General features: G+C 40.1%; 1 protein-coding gene across 1 annotated transcript in view; it reads right to left on the reverse strand.

The window, feature by feature from the left end:
* Positions 1-490: 490 nt before the first annotated feature.
* The window catches only part of LOC118677311 (cell surface glycoprotein CD200 receptor 1-like), a 47692-nt gene continuing 32289 nt past the window's right edge, over positions 491-15893 (reverse strand). The window contains exons 3-8 of the mRNA XM_036352360.1: positions 12555-12596; positions 7351-7668; positions 6982-7230; positions 3099-3201; positions 2529-2574; positions 491-1567 (exon numbers count right to left, since the gene is read on the reverse strand). Of these exons, the coding sequence (XP_036208253.1) occupies positions 1442-1567; positions 2529-2574; positions 3099-3201; positions 6982-7230; positions 7351-7668; positions 12555-12596 (884 nt within the window). The 3' untranslated portion in view covers positions 491-1441. The remainder of the gene's footprint in view (positions 1568-2528; positions 2575-3098; positions 3202-6981; positions 7231-7350; positions 7669-12554; positions 12597-15893) is intronic.

Here is a 15893-nt window from a genome sequence, read left to right on the forward strand (position 1 = left end):
GCTGGCCCCCACCCATGCACCAGGCCTCCTCTATTTTATATAATAAAAGGGTAATATGCAAACTGACCCTAACAGCAGAACAACTGGGAATGACTGGTCGCTATGACATATACTGACCACCAGGGGGCAGACCCTCAATGCAGGAGCTGCCCTCTGGTGGTCAGGGCTCTCTCACATGGGAGGAGCTCTGCTCAGCCACAAGTCAGGCTGATGGCTGCCAGTACAGCGGGGGTGGTGGGAGCCTCTCCTGCCTCCTCAGCAGCGCTAAGAATGTCCAACTGCAGCTTAGGCCTGCTCCCTGCTGGCAAGTGGACATCCCCTGGGGGCTCCCGGGCTGCCAGAGGGATGTCTGACTGCCAGCTTAGGCCAAATCCTCTGGGGAGCGGGCCTAAGCCAACAGGTGGTCATCCCCCAAGGGGTCCCTGACTGCGAGAGAGCACCACCCGGGCTGAGGGACCCCCCCCCCCCCGCAAGTGCACAAATTTTTGTGCACCGGGCCTCTAGTTCTTATTATAATTTTTCATCAGATTAGCTAACTGGTTGATTAACAATAAAAAGTGTGAATTTGTAGATATTAAAATAAAAGTATGGGGAAAGGCACATTCAAATACAGTTAGAGGGAATGTAAATAGATACAATTTGACATATCAATCAATATTAAGAATGCACAAACCCTTTGACCTGTAAATTCCACTCAAGGAAATTACTCTATAAATATACTCAACTACAAAGACATATCCAGAGGAAACATTCTGTATGGTATTGTTTATCATAGCAAAACAAACAAATAAACAAAACTTAAAACAATCTAACTGTCCATCACAAGAGTTGTGGTTAGTTAAATTACAATACAACCATACAATGAAATGTTATCTTACATTAAGACGAATGAGGTAGCTCTGCTTGTGTGGATAAAAGATAAAAGATTTACCAAGACATATTATATTATTAGCTTTCTATAAGTACAGAACAGCATTGTAGCATTTTCTCATTTGTGCATCATCAAGGATATATATATGTATATGTAAATAGACATATAATATTCACATATATCATGGGTATATAAATATATCATAAGCACACAGAAATTTTCTGAAAGAATGCATAAAACCTCTTCATGGATGTTCCTTCTGCAGAATTATTTATTGAGGAAACCAGTTTTTATTACCTAATGTACTGAACAATTTGAATATTTAATCATGAACATGTGATTTCTTTGTAATAATGTCAGTTCTTCAGAGAACTAGCTATTAGCAGCTAAGATTCTAAAATTTCAATTGCATAAGGATATGAATGCAAATCCTTTAGAACATCTCTATCTTCTAAGAATATTTGAAAATCTAATTTCGAAACAGGTCTTCCTTTCTACAACTCTAAGAAAATCAAAACAGTGACTGCATTGTATCTCGATTCATTTCTCCTGGTCCTAGATTCCAGTAATTTATAAAGTATGGAGATTCATCCCATCAACTTCACTTTGTAACAACTGAGATGTCTTCACCCTGTTTGTAGTATCATAGAGTGGATTGCTCTTCTCTGTATAGCTGGCATAAGGCTGCATTTCATCCTAAGAAAATATTAAAATCAAAATCAATTCAAAAAAGCCAAAAATCATAACGACCTATGTTTTTGTAATTGGTGCCCATAGCTTTAGTATCAACCAATAGGATTTATATTTGTGTCTCTGGGCTTATATGAACATAGAACAAGACTTTTTAAAATTTTTTATTAAAAATATTTATTTATTACATAAATCTTGGTGTCAGATGATAAAGGTTGAATGAAAGTAGGAATGGAGAAAACAGAAGTGATATGAGAAGTATTTCATAGCAGAGCATCAAAGACTTAGTAAACTACTGGTTATAAGAGATTAAGGAACCCTAGCCAGTTTGGCTCAATGGATAGAGTATCGGCCTGTGGACCAAAGGATCGCAGGTTTGATCCCAGTCAAGGGCTTGTACCTTGGTTGCAGGCTTCTCCCCACCCCAGGCCCTGGTCAGGCTCCTGCAGGAGGCAACCAATTGATGTGTTTCTCTCACATCGATGTTTCTCTGTGTCTTTCCCTCTCTCTTTCACTCTCCCTAAAAAAATCAATGGAAAAATATCCTCAGGTGAGTATTAAAAAACAAACAAACAAACAAAAAGAGATTAAGAAGTAGGATAGATTTTAAGCTTGGGCTAGAGTGAAATGATGATGGTAGTAAAAAAGGGAAGACAAGAATTAGAGATGGTTTCACTGGAAGGAAACGCCAATTCAGTTTCTCCACAGATTACAGTCTGAATGAAGCAAACATTATGTGTTTTGTAAGATTCAATTCATGAAATGAAAATATGGATTTAGGGTTGTATATAAATAGTAATTGGTAAATAATTAACAAAATAAGTACACTTCACTATTAGCATTATAAAATCAGAATTTTTGCTTTTCAACTAAAACACTAATATTGATGCAAATTACAAATTATGTGAATAGATTTTTAAACTACAAGGCTTAAAATTTGCAAATATTCTATTAGATCTTATCTTACCTCCTCAACACCTGGAGTAGGTTCTGTTTTTTTCAATTTATATTTTCTGTAAAAACAAGTTGGAGTAAATTGCAATAAATATTGTCATTTAGATTGAAAATGAAAACACAAAATAGTATACTATTGACAATTATGGTTCATTTTGATAGAAGCCATACTAAATCAGAAATGAACATTCAGAAATGAGTGAAGAATAATACTGCTTGTAGTAAATACACCCAAACAAGATAATTCTGGATTTAGCGAAAGGGAGTGAAATTATGCAACAAGAGTATGCTGTAATAAAATATATGTGACATCTCCTCTTTGGTACATGAAATGAATTATGGTAATTCTTTCCCCAAGTAGTATATTAGCATGCACAATCTCTCCCAAAATCCTGCCCCAAAAGGCCTAATTCACTATACTTGCATGCCTAGGTAAACCAACAAATCTCTCTCATCATTCAGAATAGTCCAAGTCTAACACGTTCATAATATGGGAGAAATGATGTTAACATCTGAATTTTATTCTATTCCTGACCCCCTATTAGCCCAAAAAAACTGAAGAAGAAAAAACATCAGTCAATACCTGCAGCCAATGATTTTCAAAAGCCAAACGAATCCCACGATAACCACGATAATAACAGGAAGGATGCTATATAGAATAATTAAGGTTTTTGATGTTTTGGCACCTGTATATACAGACACAAAAATACATGCTATAATATTATTCAGCATTTTAAAAATGAGCTATTAAGGCATGAAAAGACATGAGGGAATCTTAACTGCATATTCCTAAGTGCAAGAAGCCCACCTGAAAAGGCCATTCTGATATGATTCCGACCATATCTGGAAAAGACAAAACTACGGAGACAGTAAAAAGATCAGGGGTTGCTAGAGGTTAGGGTGCAGAGGGAACTGAATAGGTGGAGCATAGAGGATTGTTGGGACAGTGAAACTGCTTTGTATAGTACTTTGTATAGTACTGCTTTGTACTCTAATGGTGAATACATGTCATTCATACATTTGTTAAGACTCATCGAATGTATACCTAGACTAAACCCTAATGTAAACTACAGGCTTTGGATGACAATGATGTGTTATGTAGTTTCATCTTTTATAACAAATGTACCACTGCAGTGTGTGAATGTAGATAGGGGGCATGCTGTGCATGTGTTGGGGCAGGAGGTATATAGGAACTCAGAACTTTCTACTTAATTTTGCTATGAACCTAAAACTACTCTAAAAAATAAAAATCTATTAAAACAAAGTTCCTATACTAATATATATATATATATATCTTTCAAGAATGTTGCACTGTACATAAAATTCATTTCTGTTTTTTTATTTTAAACACTTCTGACCCATTAATCATTAATAATTGTTATAATAAAGTTGTTTTATCAATTAAGACTTTAGTATTTCTAGTAAGACATGATCTTATGTCAGGATCTTGTTGCCCTAAGGATTTGTGAATGGTGAATTGCTATAGCAGAAAGGTAAAATGTTGATCTCTGTGTAATAATAACAGCAGTGTTTCTCATCTCCAGGATTCAGAAATAAGCAGGAAGTTGTAATGGAGGTAGTTGGAAAAATAACCCTAATTTTGAAGTCACCTTTCTACTAGGGCATTGAAGCTAAAATGAACGTAGGGCAGCAACTTTAAATTACGTATTAACTGTTGGCAGCAATGCACTGCTCAGTCTGACAGAGGACAAGTCAACAAAGGAATTGCCAGGCAGTGGTTTTCAGACTGTGCTCCTGGTGTTGGGTGAATGGGCTGGGGGCAGCAGAGGGAGGTGAAGTGGGGGCTGAGCAGGCTGGTGTCCAGTCCCTCTACCTTTCTTTAACAGTTTGTCAGATTTTTTAATTTTATTTATTAAATTGATTGGGGTGACATTGGTCAACATGAACATATAGGTTTCATGTGTGGAGTTCTATGTTACAAGATCTGTTTGTTTTTAAACACTGGATTTCTCGGTATTTCATTAGAAAAAAGAAACATTTGGTTTTACAGTTTAAAATGACATTGTTTTGAAACCCTCTGTTTTCACTGCGCTGTCTTTCACTGGAAGTGTACCAGAAGAGGCTGAAGGTCCCCAGCAGGGAAGACGCAGGAGATGCCTGCACAGTGTGGGAGTGGCCTCGCTGTTCCCTTCAATTCAGAGATTCTATAAATACGACATCATATTGTACTAGTGGATGGTTGGACATCATTCATAAACAGGATGCAATTACTCTTCTCAGTAAATACTGCTAAACTCCTTAAAATAAAAAACAAATCGCACTTTAAGATTGGATATTCAGAAGTGGCAGTTCAAACACAAGCGTTTGTCACTTCTCTCTTCTTAAAACTTATTAAAATATCAGTAAAGAAATTTTTTAAAATATACATTGCAAAGACAAAAGAAAACATGGATGAAGTCAAGAGCAGATGAAAAATTTCAAATTGTTCTTAGATTTTTAAAAAGTAAACAGAAAAATGGCAAATAATTCAGAGTAAAATAAGTAACAATGTGCCCATGAAACTTCAGGAAAAATAGAGAAAAGGACTGGGGAAATGTGGGCTAAAAGATGAAGGCTTCTTTGAAAGTTTGCATTGAGAACAGGTAGCTATCAAGTCTCCTCCCACCCTGTGCAGCAGGTCACTACACCTTCCCCAATCAGCAAAGAACAGAAGTTTTACCCAGAGATGAACTGGGGAGAATCCAGAGTCAAGGATCCAGACATAATGGAGGGTGGAGATGAGGTGCCAGACTGCGGAGAGGTATTAAAGGGAAGTCTCACACACACACACACACACACACACACACACACACACACACACAAACACAGACACACACACCTCTTCTTCCCTGCTCCCAGAACACTGATAGCAAGGTTATCCCTCTAAAACAGTGGTTCTCAACCTGTGGGTCGTGACCCCTTTGGGAGTCAAAGGATCCTTTCACAGGGGTCGCCTAAGGCCATCAGAAAACACATATTGTTTTTGTGATTAATCACTATGCTTTAATTATGTTCAATTTGTAACAATGAAAATATATCCTGCATATCAGATATTTACATTACAATTCATAACAGTAGCAAAATTATAGTTATGAAGTAGCAACGAAAATAATTTTATGGTTGGGGGTCACCACAACATGAGGAACTGTATTAAATGGTCGTGGCATTAGGAAGGTTAAGAACCACTGCTCTAAAACAAGAGACTGGAGTTATTTTCTGCAGAAGTTGAACATCCTCAGAGAAAAGATAACTAAGGAATCCCTAATTCTTTTAAAAACAAATTAATTTACCGCCTTCCACCCTATGGAAATGAACTATTTGACAAGCTCAGCCACAGAGAGCAGAGCTTCCAATCAGCTCACTTTTGAATGCACGCTTTGAAATGAATGGACAGTGAAGGATTACCAAAGAGTTAAGGAATGCCTCACGTGTGAAAGAAAGAGATTAAAACTAGCAAATGTCTGGAAGGGAGAAGGAACTCAGGTTAAATAGACACGGATCCAGTTGAGGATCCAGGGAAGAGAACGTCCAGGAGAATAGCTGTGCAGCAGGTCTAGCGGCCAATCAGGCCCAATTAGAACAACAGCATGTAAAGCCTCAAGAAGGGATGTCTCAAGAAAAAATGGGACTAGTGGACTACCTAATAAATCAAAAAACTAAAGTATGAGCTTATTTCTTGACTTAGCACTTAACAAAGTTATATATTCAAAATAATGTAAACTATGGCTATTTAACCAAAATTGCAATATATTAATGTTATAAAAGACGAGGAAGGAAGGTAAAGTGAAATCCTCATAAAAGAAAGTGGTCACATAATGTCTAAACCTGATATTTTAAGAAGTATCAGTAGGGGCACATTATTTAGAAAAACGAAGTTAATTACCACAAAAACAAAACACCTAAAGATTTGAATGTATTTGCTCCTATGTAATTGAGTGAGAATAGAGAGGTAAAGGTGGAGAGTCATAGATGTTGCAATAATATGTGCTCGCTTCGGCAGCACATATACATAGTTGTTGCAAGAATATAATTAAGAAATTTTAGAAAGAGCCTAGAGAAGAAAATTCTACCACACTAAAATTTTGTGAAGAAAAGTTATGGGTGACTTTATCATTCTAGTAAAAGTATAAGTTTTTGTTTAAGATTATAATTTACCCCTCTACTATAACCATAGATATTCATTTAAAAGTACACTACTCAAGCCAATTTATTACTAGATAGAAGTGAACATTAAATTCTTTTTTCTTTTAATTATTAAAGAATATACCTCATTCTTTTAAAATATGGCTTCTTGCAACAAATTTCTGTATTATTCTTCTAGATATCCCTCTTACTTGGTGTAAGAGGAGATAACACAGAAGGTGGAGAGAACGTCCTTGAGAGGAATTCTCTACAAACTCCTTTTCCTTCTTACCACAACTCCTCTGAAAGAACGGAAAATCAAACACAAAACTAGAATTACTTACCTGGATTCAGCTCTATGTACCGACTCCAGTTGCCAGTCTCATGGAAGACAGAGCAGGACACAATACACACATTGCCATCTGCCCAGTGGCACGTGCTCTGGACAGTCACTGTGTCATTGCCCCAATATTCATAATCAGAGACACAATCTCCCGCTGGCATCCAGGAGATCCGAGCAGCTGGCCTCCCTGCAACTGCCTTGCACACCACACTTCTATTCTCACTTTGAAACAGAGTCACTTCAGGGGCCACTGTAGGGATGAAGAAGAAAATGTTTTAGTCCTAACACATTAGACATGGTATTTAGAGAGATGTTCCTTTAAGTCCAAAATCTGGTTTTCTGAAATACCACAATGCATAATGTTCCTTACCTAACACTTGGAGTTGATATACATGTTGGAAATTCCCATCAGGTGTTGCCACTGTACACCTGTAATGCCCTTCATGAGTGATGGCCACTGGGTCAATCTGAAGGGCAGGAATCTGGTCAGGTCTGTCGGGCCAGGTCATTCTCTTGTCAGTGCAGTTTGTTTCTGTGGTCTCATTTGTGTCTCTCCTGTAAGCTCTGATGCAGGGAGGCTTGTCTCTGAGGAATATTTCCCATGTTGTTATGACCACATTTCTCAACAGGATAGAAGGGCAAGAGAGCACAGTCTTTGTATCCACCAGTACAGTCAGGGAAATATTAACTGGACATACACACACACACACAGAGAATAAAAAAGAAAAACTTGGTAAGAAATTCACATGTTATATTTTCCACAACATCCTATCTAATAATAGAGAAACACGGTAATTAACCGTAACTTCGCTACCCTTCCCATTGGCTAATCAGGGCGATATGCAAATTAACTGCCAACCAAGGTGGCGGCAAGCTGCCAGGCAGCTGAAGCGAACAGGAGGCTTGCTTGCTCCAGTGATGGAGGAAGCCAAGGTTCCCCGCCTGCCGCTGCTGGGCTCTGAGCTGCAGTATAAGAAACAATGTTGCAAATATAGAAGCTAAACAATCCCCAGAAACCTGCTTTCAGCCGGCCGGCCTTGGAGCTGGAGCTGAAACAGTGTTACAATTATAGAACCCAAACAAACGCAGATACCTGCTTTCAGCAGCTGAGGTCTCAGAGCTGGAGCCGAGCCTCAGAGCTAAAGCCAGCTCTCAGTTCCAGTGACAGCCATAGAAGGTAAATAAATCCCAGGATAAAAAAAAAAAAAAAGAAAGAAAATAGGAGAGGTTGGGAGCTTCAGTCACCCACCAGCCTGAAAACGGCCCTCAGCCCCTCACCCAGACTGGCCAGGCACCCCAGTGGGGACCCCCACCCTGAAGGGTGTGTGACCAGCTGCAAACAGCCATCATCACCTCATCCAGGCTGGCCAGGCACCCAAGCGGGACCCCCACCCTGATCCGGGACATCTTTCAGGGCAAACCAGCCGGCCCCCACCTGTGCACCAGGCCTCTATCCTATATAGCAAAAGGGTAATATGCCTCCCAGCTCCGGGATCAGCGGAGCCGGGAGGCCTCCTGGCCCCTGGAGCAGCATGACAGGGGGCAGTGCCCAAAACCCCTGATCACCCTGTGGCTCTGTGTGTGACAGGGGGCGGGGCCACAACCTCCCTATCCGCCCTGCTCTGTTCATGACAGGGGAAGGCACCCCAACCCCCTGATCGGCCCTGCTCTGTGCCTGATAGGGGGGAGCTCCCCAACCCCCTGATTGGCCCTGCTCTGCATGTGATGATGTGGAGCCGCAACCTCCCCATCGGCCCTGCCCTGAGTGTGACAGTGGCAGTGCCCCAACCCCCTGATCAGCCCTGCTCTGTGCGTGACAGGGGAGAGCTCCCCAACCAACTAATTGGCCTAGCTTTGTGCATGGCAGGGTACGAAGCCCCAATCCTCCTGATGGGCCCTGCTCTGTGCGTGACAGGGGGTGGCGCCGCAACCTCCCAATCGGCCCTATCCTGAGCGTGACTGAGGGTGGCATTGCAACCTCCCGATCCGCCGTGCTCTGTGCATGACAGGGGGTAGCACCCCAACTCCCCAATCAGCCCTGCTCTGAGCCTGACCAGGGGCTGCACCTAGGGATTGAGCCTGCCCTCTGCCACCCGGAAGCAGGCCTAAGCCAGCAGGTCGTTATCTCCCAAGTGGTCCCAGACTGTGAGAGGGCACAAGTGGGGCTGAGGGACACTCCCCCCCCCCGCCCGCCAGTGCACAAATTTTTGTGCACCGGGCCTCTAGTCCTATATAAGAGAGGGATATGCTAATTAACCCAGATAAGCTTATTAGTCATGACCAGTATGCAAATTGACCATCACTCCAACACACAAGATGGCTGGCAGGGGAGGGCAGTTGGGGAGACCAGGCCTGCAGGGAGAGCCATTGTGGGGGACCAGGCTTGCATGGGGAGGGAAGTTGGGGGCATCCGGGCTGGCAGGGGAGGGCCATTGGGGGTGACCAGGCCTGCAGAGGAGGGCCATTGGTAGCAATCGGGCCGGCAGGGGAGGGCAGTTGGGGGCAATCAGGCCAGCAGGGGAACAGTTAGGCATCGATCAGGCTGGCAGGGGAGTGGTTAGGGGTGATTAGTCTGGCAGGTAGAAGTGGTTAGGGGTAATCAGGTAGGCAGGCAGGTGAGTGGTTGGGAGCCAGCAGTCCTGGATTGTGAGAGGGATGTCCCAGATTGGAGAGGGTGCAGGCTGGGCTGAGGGACACCGCCCCCCCAGTGCACGAATTCTGTGCACTGGGCCTCTAGTATTACATAAAGTTGTACTAGCACATTACTTTGCTGGTGGTCTTATTCTAAAAATATGAGACTTAAAGATTAAACATTCACAAGATGTATATAACATGTTAAACCTTATTAAAAGATTAACTGATTTTCTTCTATATTATGTTATTAGGTAAACAGTTTGTATTACATGTAGTGTGAGAAAATTTTTAAGTATTTTGAAATTAATTTAGGAGTTTCAATATCTATAAAAAAACAAGAAAATGTAATTCTCAACTAAAAAACAAAGACAATGAATCATTTGGTCAAAGACTATCATATTTATTTTATACCTCATGCTCCTTGGGGTAGAAAATGGAATAATTAGTGATGTGGTTGTGTCCTTCTAAGTTTTGATGAGAGAGAATAAATCAGTAATATTAAATATAAATGCCTATCCCCAAAGGTGACACTTCAGCCAAAAATAAATATGAAAAGTGTTATAAAAAAATAACTAAGATGACATTCAAGTTGAGCAAGTTAGAAATTTGAAGTTTTTTTTTAAGAATCAGAAAGTCAGCAAATTCAAAAGACCCTTTCTTCCTTCCTTCCTTCCTTCCTTTCTTCCTTCCTTCCTTCCTTCCACCCTCCCTCCCTTCCTTCCTTCATTCTTTCCTTCCTTCCTTCCCTCTTGCCTTCCTTCTTTCCTTCCTTCTTTCCTTTCTTCCATCCTTCCTTCTAATTGCACACACTCCCAAAGAGATCAACTATAAGCTTTTTTCACAGATTTTGTTGCCATATAATCACTCTAATTATGAGGATTAAATATAGAAATTGACTCCTTTTGTTCATTTTTTAAAGTAAAAATTAAGTGCTGAAACCTACAAGTATTTTCTAACAAGGAACTCACATTTTTCCCATAAATTGACATAATGTGTCCATGACTGGTAGGGGTTTGCTGAGAGGTGATTTGGTGTACCTGTTACAGCTCACCTATAACAGAAATGTTTGAAATTTCATCACTTTAACAAGAGCTGTGTGGCAGGGCAAATTTTTTATGTGAATGAAGCTTGCTTGTGCTAAACTCTGCATTTATCTCTCTCCTCTGTTGGTGTCACCTGCCTTTTCTGTGAAGTACTCAAGCCTTTGAATTTCACAACCAAATAAAGATCATTTAACTAGATGAGGAAGAGGGGGGACTTTAAAGCAGATCTGAGAGGCAGTTAAATATGGAATTTAAGAAGACGTTTCTTTCAGTTCCAAATCTGGTTATCTGAAACGACACAATGTATAATGTTTATTACCTAACACTTGGCTTGTTGGGAACCACTAGAGTTAGATGTGAATAAGCTACATGTGCACAAGGGAAAAATGCTGAAGATAAAACTAAAAATAAAAGAGACTGGTGAGAAGGCAAGTTTGAAGGCTCTCTTAATTTCTCGGAAGTTTGAACTTTAGTTTTTAAACACTATAAGGCTTAATGTTTTTTCCTAATATTTAGCCTCAAGATATGACTCTATTTTTTCAAAGGAAGTACTAGGTAATCATATAAACATGTGAATTTTAACAGGGTCAAGTATCCAAAGCATTAACTCCAATGGTAAGGAATCTAAGCACGGAGAATATTCTATGTTCTTTCACTTTCCTCCATTATATAACTTTCAGTCAATCAGCCTCCTCCTTTATAATGATAGTTCTAATGGAATTGCTATCATTTTATGTTGCTATCATTTTATGCTTTCTCCTCCCTCCTTTTCCTTTTCAATGCCTGTAGTGATAATTTACAATAGCCAGTCACTCCCTCACACTCAGTGGGTTTGGCACCTGTCTGACACTACTGTTCTCCATTCACTCCTGTGATCAGCTAGGGTGATTTCACCTCCTACCTCATTGAGGAGAGAGAGTCTTTATTCCAGAACCAGCAGTCATATATCTTCTTTTCTGAATACTTTGTCCATAAATATCTCCCAGTCTCACCCAGCTACCATCCCCTAGTTTAAGTCCCTAACACCATTCATCCAGATACCGCAAAAGCCTCCTAACTCTATCTCTGTCTCAAAAATCTCCTGTCTTCAGTTCATACCTTACATTGCAACTAGGTACATCATTCTATAACACAGATGTGATACACTCAACCCTGAGACCCTCCAGGCATCTCTCACAGCCTGAAGAAAACATTTAAGTGTCTTTGTGTAGCTTGAAATCCCTCTTTTTCAAAATGACTCACTTTCCAATCAATCACTCCCTACATTGCTCCCGCACTTCAGAAAGAAAACACCAAGCACAATTGCATTTCTGTGTCTATCCTAATATGTTCCTGTGGTCTGGCATGCCCAACAGGATGTTCTTTGTCTATTATAATACTCCTTACTCTGGTCTTTCTCTTCAGAATGTATAAATATTTTTAATTTTTTATTATAATAATCCTCTTCCTTTAAGACCCAGTTCCCATGATACATCCCCTGTGAAGCCTTCTCTGAGCTTGGTGCTAACAGCTCCCTCCTCTAGACTCCTGGCACACTTGATATGACAGCTGTGCCCATTTCTGTGAGCCCCATAAAACTGAGCTCCCTGGGGGCTCTCTCACAGTCTTACTCATCTTGCTCATCTTTGTGTTCTCTGAAGAGCCTAGAACAGTGCCTGATAGAGCAAGCTCCATGATTTTCAAATGGAATTCAACTGCTTTGGGGATGAAGGGGCAGGTTCATTCAGGATCCCTCACCCCACAGCATTCAGATCAGCATATTCTTCAGCTAGGCACAAGGCTGGCCCTCAGATCAGACCATCAACTATGTTTATAAGAAAGTTCAATACTCCATCCCTTTAGAACAGGTCTCTAGGGGGAAAAATACAAACACACACACAAGAAAAACATATATTACCTTCTGTAGGAGATTGTGAAGAGTTCAGGTTTCCAGACAAAGCTAGAAAAATATTCAGAGAAAGGTAAATGAAATAAATTTTAGGTACTTAAATGAAGGAAGCCATTGTTTCTCCACTAAAATTTATGTGCAACATGATAGAATATAAGTTAACTATAACTAACTTACATTAAAAGCCTTGCAAAACAGCCTTGGCTGGGTGGCTGTTGGTTGGAGTATCATCCCATACACCAAATGTTGTGGGTTTGACTCCTGTTCAGGACACATTCCTAGATTCTGGGTTAGTTTCCCCATCCAGGCACATACAGGGAGCAACTGGTTGATGTTTCTCCCTCCCTCTTCCTCCTCTCTAAAATCAATGGGAACATATCCTCAGGTGGGGATTTTAAAAATAAATACATAATCTTTTTTAAAAAGCATTGCAAAACAAATGAGTTGTTCCATCATTAAATGAAAAAAAAAATATGTTAGCATCTTAAAGTTACATTCACAAGCTATTAATCAATGATTTTCCACTTATGAAACACCTTCTTTTGTACTTGACTACTATTTTTTGTATGAGGTAAACCTGCCTCCACCCCTTCCCTAGCACAATAGATGCCAATCAGGGGCACCTCAAATGAGCAATCCTTTCTCCAAACACCACTCCTGATTAAAATTGTTTGGCCCAGTGGTGGGCACCTCACCTACCTGAACAAATTAGAGTGCCTCCTCAAGAATTTTGGGCCAGAACTAAGAAGAATGGTTCATTCTTCACTCCCCATTTTTTCTACTCTGATGGTTAATTTAATGTCAACCTGGCTAGGCCATGGTTCACAGATATTGAGTCAAACATTATTCTAGATGTTTCTGTGAAGACACTTTTAGATGAGATTAACACTTTACTCAGTAAACATTGAGTAAAGCAAATTAGTCTCCATAATGTGTGTAGGCCTCATCCAACCAGTTGAAGGACTTAAAAAAAGACTGACCTGGGAAAGGGAGTTCGGCCAGCAGACTGCCTTCAGACTTGAACTGAAACTCTTTCCTGGGCCTCTAGGCTTCTGGCCCACCCTGCAGATTTTGGACTTGCCAAGCTTCTATCATCAAATGAGTCAATTCCTTAAAATAAATCTTTCTCTCTCCCTCCACATGCACACACACATAAACACACATACAATCCTGTTGTTCTGTTTCTCTGAGAAACCGTGACTAATATGTCTACTTTGGCAAGAGGAAAATAGAAGCAGAGGAGGGACAAGTAGGAAAGAGAGAGAGAGAGAGAGGGAGAGAGAGAGAGAGATGACAGTCTTTACCTAGATAAAATTTCTTTTTTTTTTTTAATTGTAAACTGTAATTTATTTATTTATTTTTTTATTTTTTTATTGCTTAAAGTATTACAAAAAGTATTACATATGTCTCCTTTTTCCCCCCCACCCTTGACAATCCCCTGGCCTCCCCTACCCCCCAGTGTCTTATGTCCATTGGTTATGCTTATATGCATGCATACAAGTCCTTTGGTTGAACTCTTACCCACCCCCCTCCTGCCCTCCCACCCTCCCCGGCCTTCCTGCTGAAGTTTGACAGTCTGTTCGAGGCAGCTCTGCCTCTGTATCTATTTTTGTTCATAAGTTTATAATGGTCTTTATTATCCTGAAATGAGTGACATCATGTAGTATTTTTCCTTCATTGACTGGCTTATTTCACTTAGCATAATGCTCTCCAGTTACATCCATGCTGTTGCAAATGGTAAGAGTTCCTTCTTTTTTATAGCAGCATAGTATTCCATCGTGTAGATGTACCACAGTTTTCTAATCCATTCATCTACAGATGGGCACTTAGGCGGTTTCCAGATCTTAGCTATGGTGAATTGTGCTGCTATGAACATAGGGGTGCATATATCCTTTCTGATTGATGTTTCTGGTTTCCTGGGATATATTCCTAGAAGTGGGATCACAGGGTCAAATGGGAGTTCCATTTTCAGTTTTTTGAGGAAACTCCATACTATCTTCCATAGTGGCTGCATCAGTCTGCATTCCCACCAGCAGTGCACAAGTGTTCCTTTTTCTCCACATCCTCTCCAGCACTTGTTGTTTGTTGATTTGTTGACGATAGCCAGTCTGACAGGTGTGAGATGGTACCTCATTGTTGTTTTGATTTGCATCTCTCAGATGATTAGTGACTTTGAGCATGTTTTCATATGTCTCTTGGCTTTCTGAATGTCCTCTTTTGAAAGGTGTCTATTTAGATCCTTTGCCCATTTTTTTATTGGATTGTTTATCTTCCTTTTGTTAAGTTGTTTGAGTTCCCTATAAATTTTGGAGATTAGGCCCTTATCAGATATGACATTGGCAAATATGTTTTCCCACACAGTGGGTTTTCTCGTTGTTTTGTTGATGGTTTCTTTTGCTGTGCAGAAGCTTTTTATTTTGATGTAGTCCCATTTGTTCATTTTCTCTTTAGTTTCCAATGCCCTAGGAGCTGTATCGGTGAAGAAATTGCTTCGGCATATGTCTGAGATTTTGTTGCCTTTGGATTCTTCTAGTATTTGTATGGTTTCCCGTCGTATATTTAAGTACTTTATCCATTTTGAGTTTATTTTTGTGTATGGTGTAAGTTGGTGGTCCAGTTTCATTTTCTTGCATGTATCTGTCCAATTTTCCCAACACCATTTATTGAAGAGACTATCTTGACTCCATTGTATGTTCTTGCCTCCTTTGTCAAATATTAATTGAGCGTATTGGTTGGGGCTGATTTCTGGGCTCTCTATTCTATTCCATTGATCTATATGTCTGTTCTTGTGCCAGTACCAGGCAGTTCTGAGAACAGTGGCTTTGTAATACAGCTTGATATCTGGTAATGAGATCCCACCTACTTTGTTCTTTCTCAGGATCGCTGCAGCTATTCGGGGTCTTTTTTTATTCCAGATGAATTTTGGGAGAGTATGTTCTAGGTCTGTGAAATATGCCATTGGTATTTTAATGGGAAGTGCGTTGAATTTATAGTTTGCTTTGGGCAGTATGGACATTTTAATAATGTTGATTCTACCAATCCAAGAACATGGTATGTTCTTCCATCTCTTTATGTCTTCCTCTATCTCTTTTTTCAACGTCCTGTAGTTTTCTGAGAAGAGGTCTTTTACCTCTTTAGTTAAGTTTATTCCTAGGTAGCTTCATTTTTTTGGTGCGATGGTAAATGGGATTGCTTTTTTAGTCTCTCTTTCTGCACATTCACTATTGGTGTATAGAAATGCCATAGATTTCTTGGCATTAATTTTGTATCCTGCTACATTGCCGAATTCTTTTATTAAGTCTAATAGTTTATTGATGGAGTCTTTAGGGTTTTTTAAGTATAATATCA

Source organism: Myotis myotis, unplaced genomic scaffold (assembly GCF_014108235.1).
Source record: "Myotis myotis isolate mMyoMyo1 unplaced genomic scaffold, mMyoMyo1.p scaffold_m19_p_2, whole genome shotgun sequence".
In the NCBI taxonomy this organism is placed as follows: Eukaryota; Metazoa; Chordata; class Mammalia; order Chiroptera; family Vespertilionidae; genus Myotis; species Myotis myotis.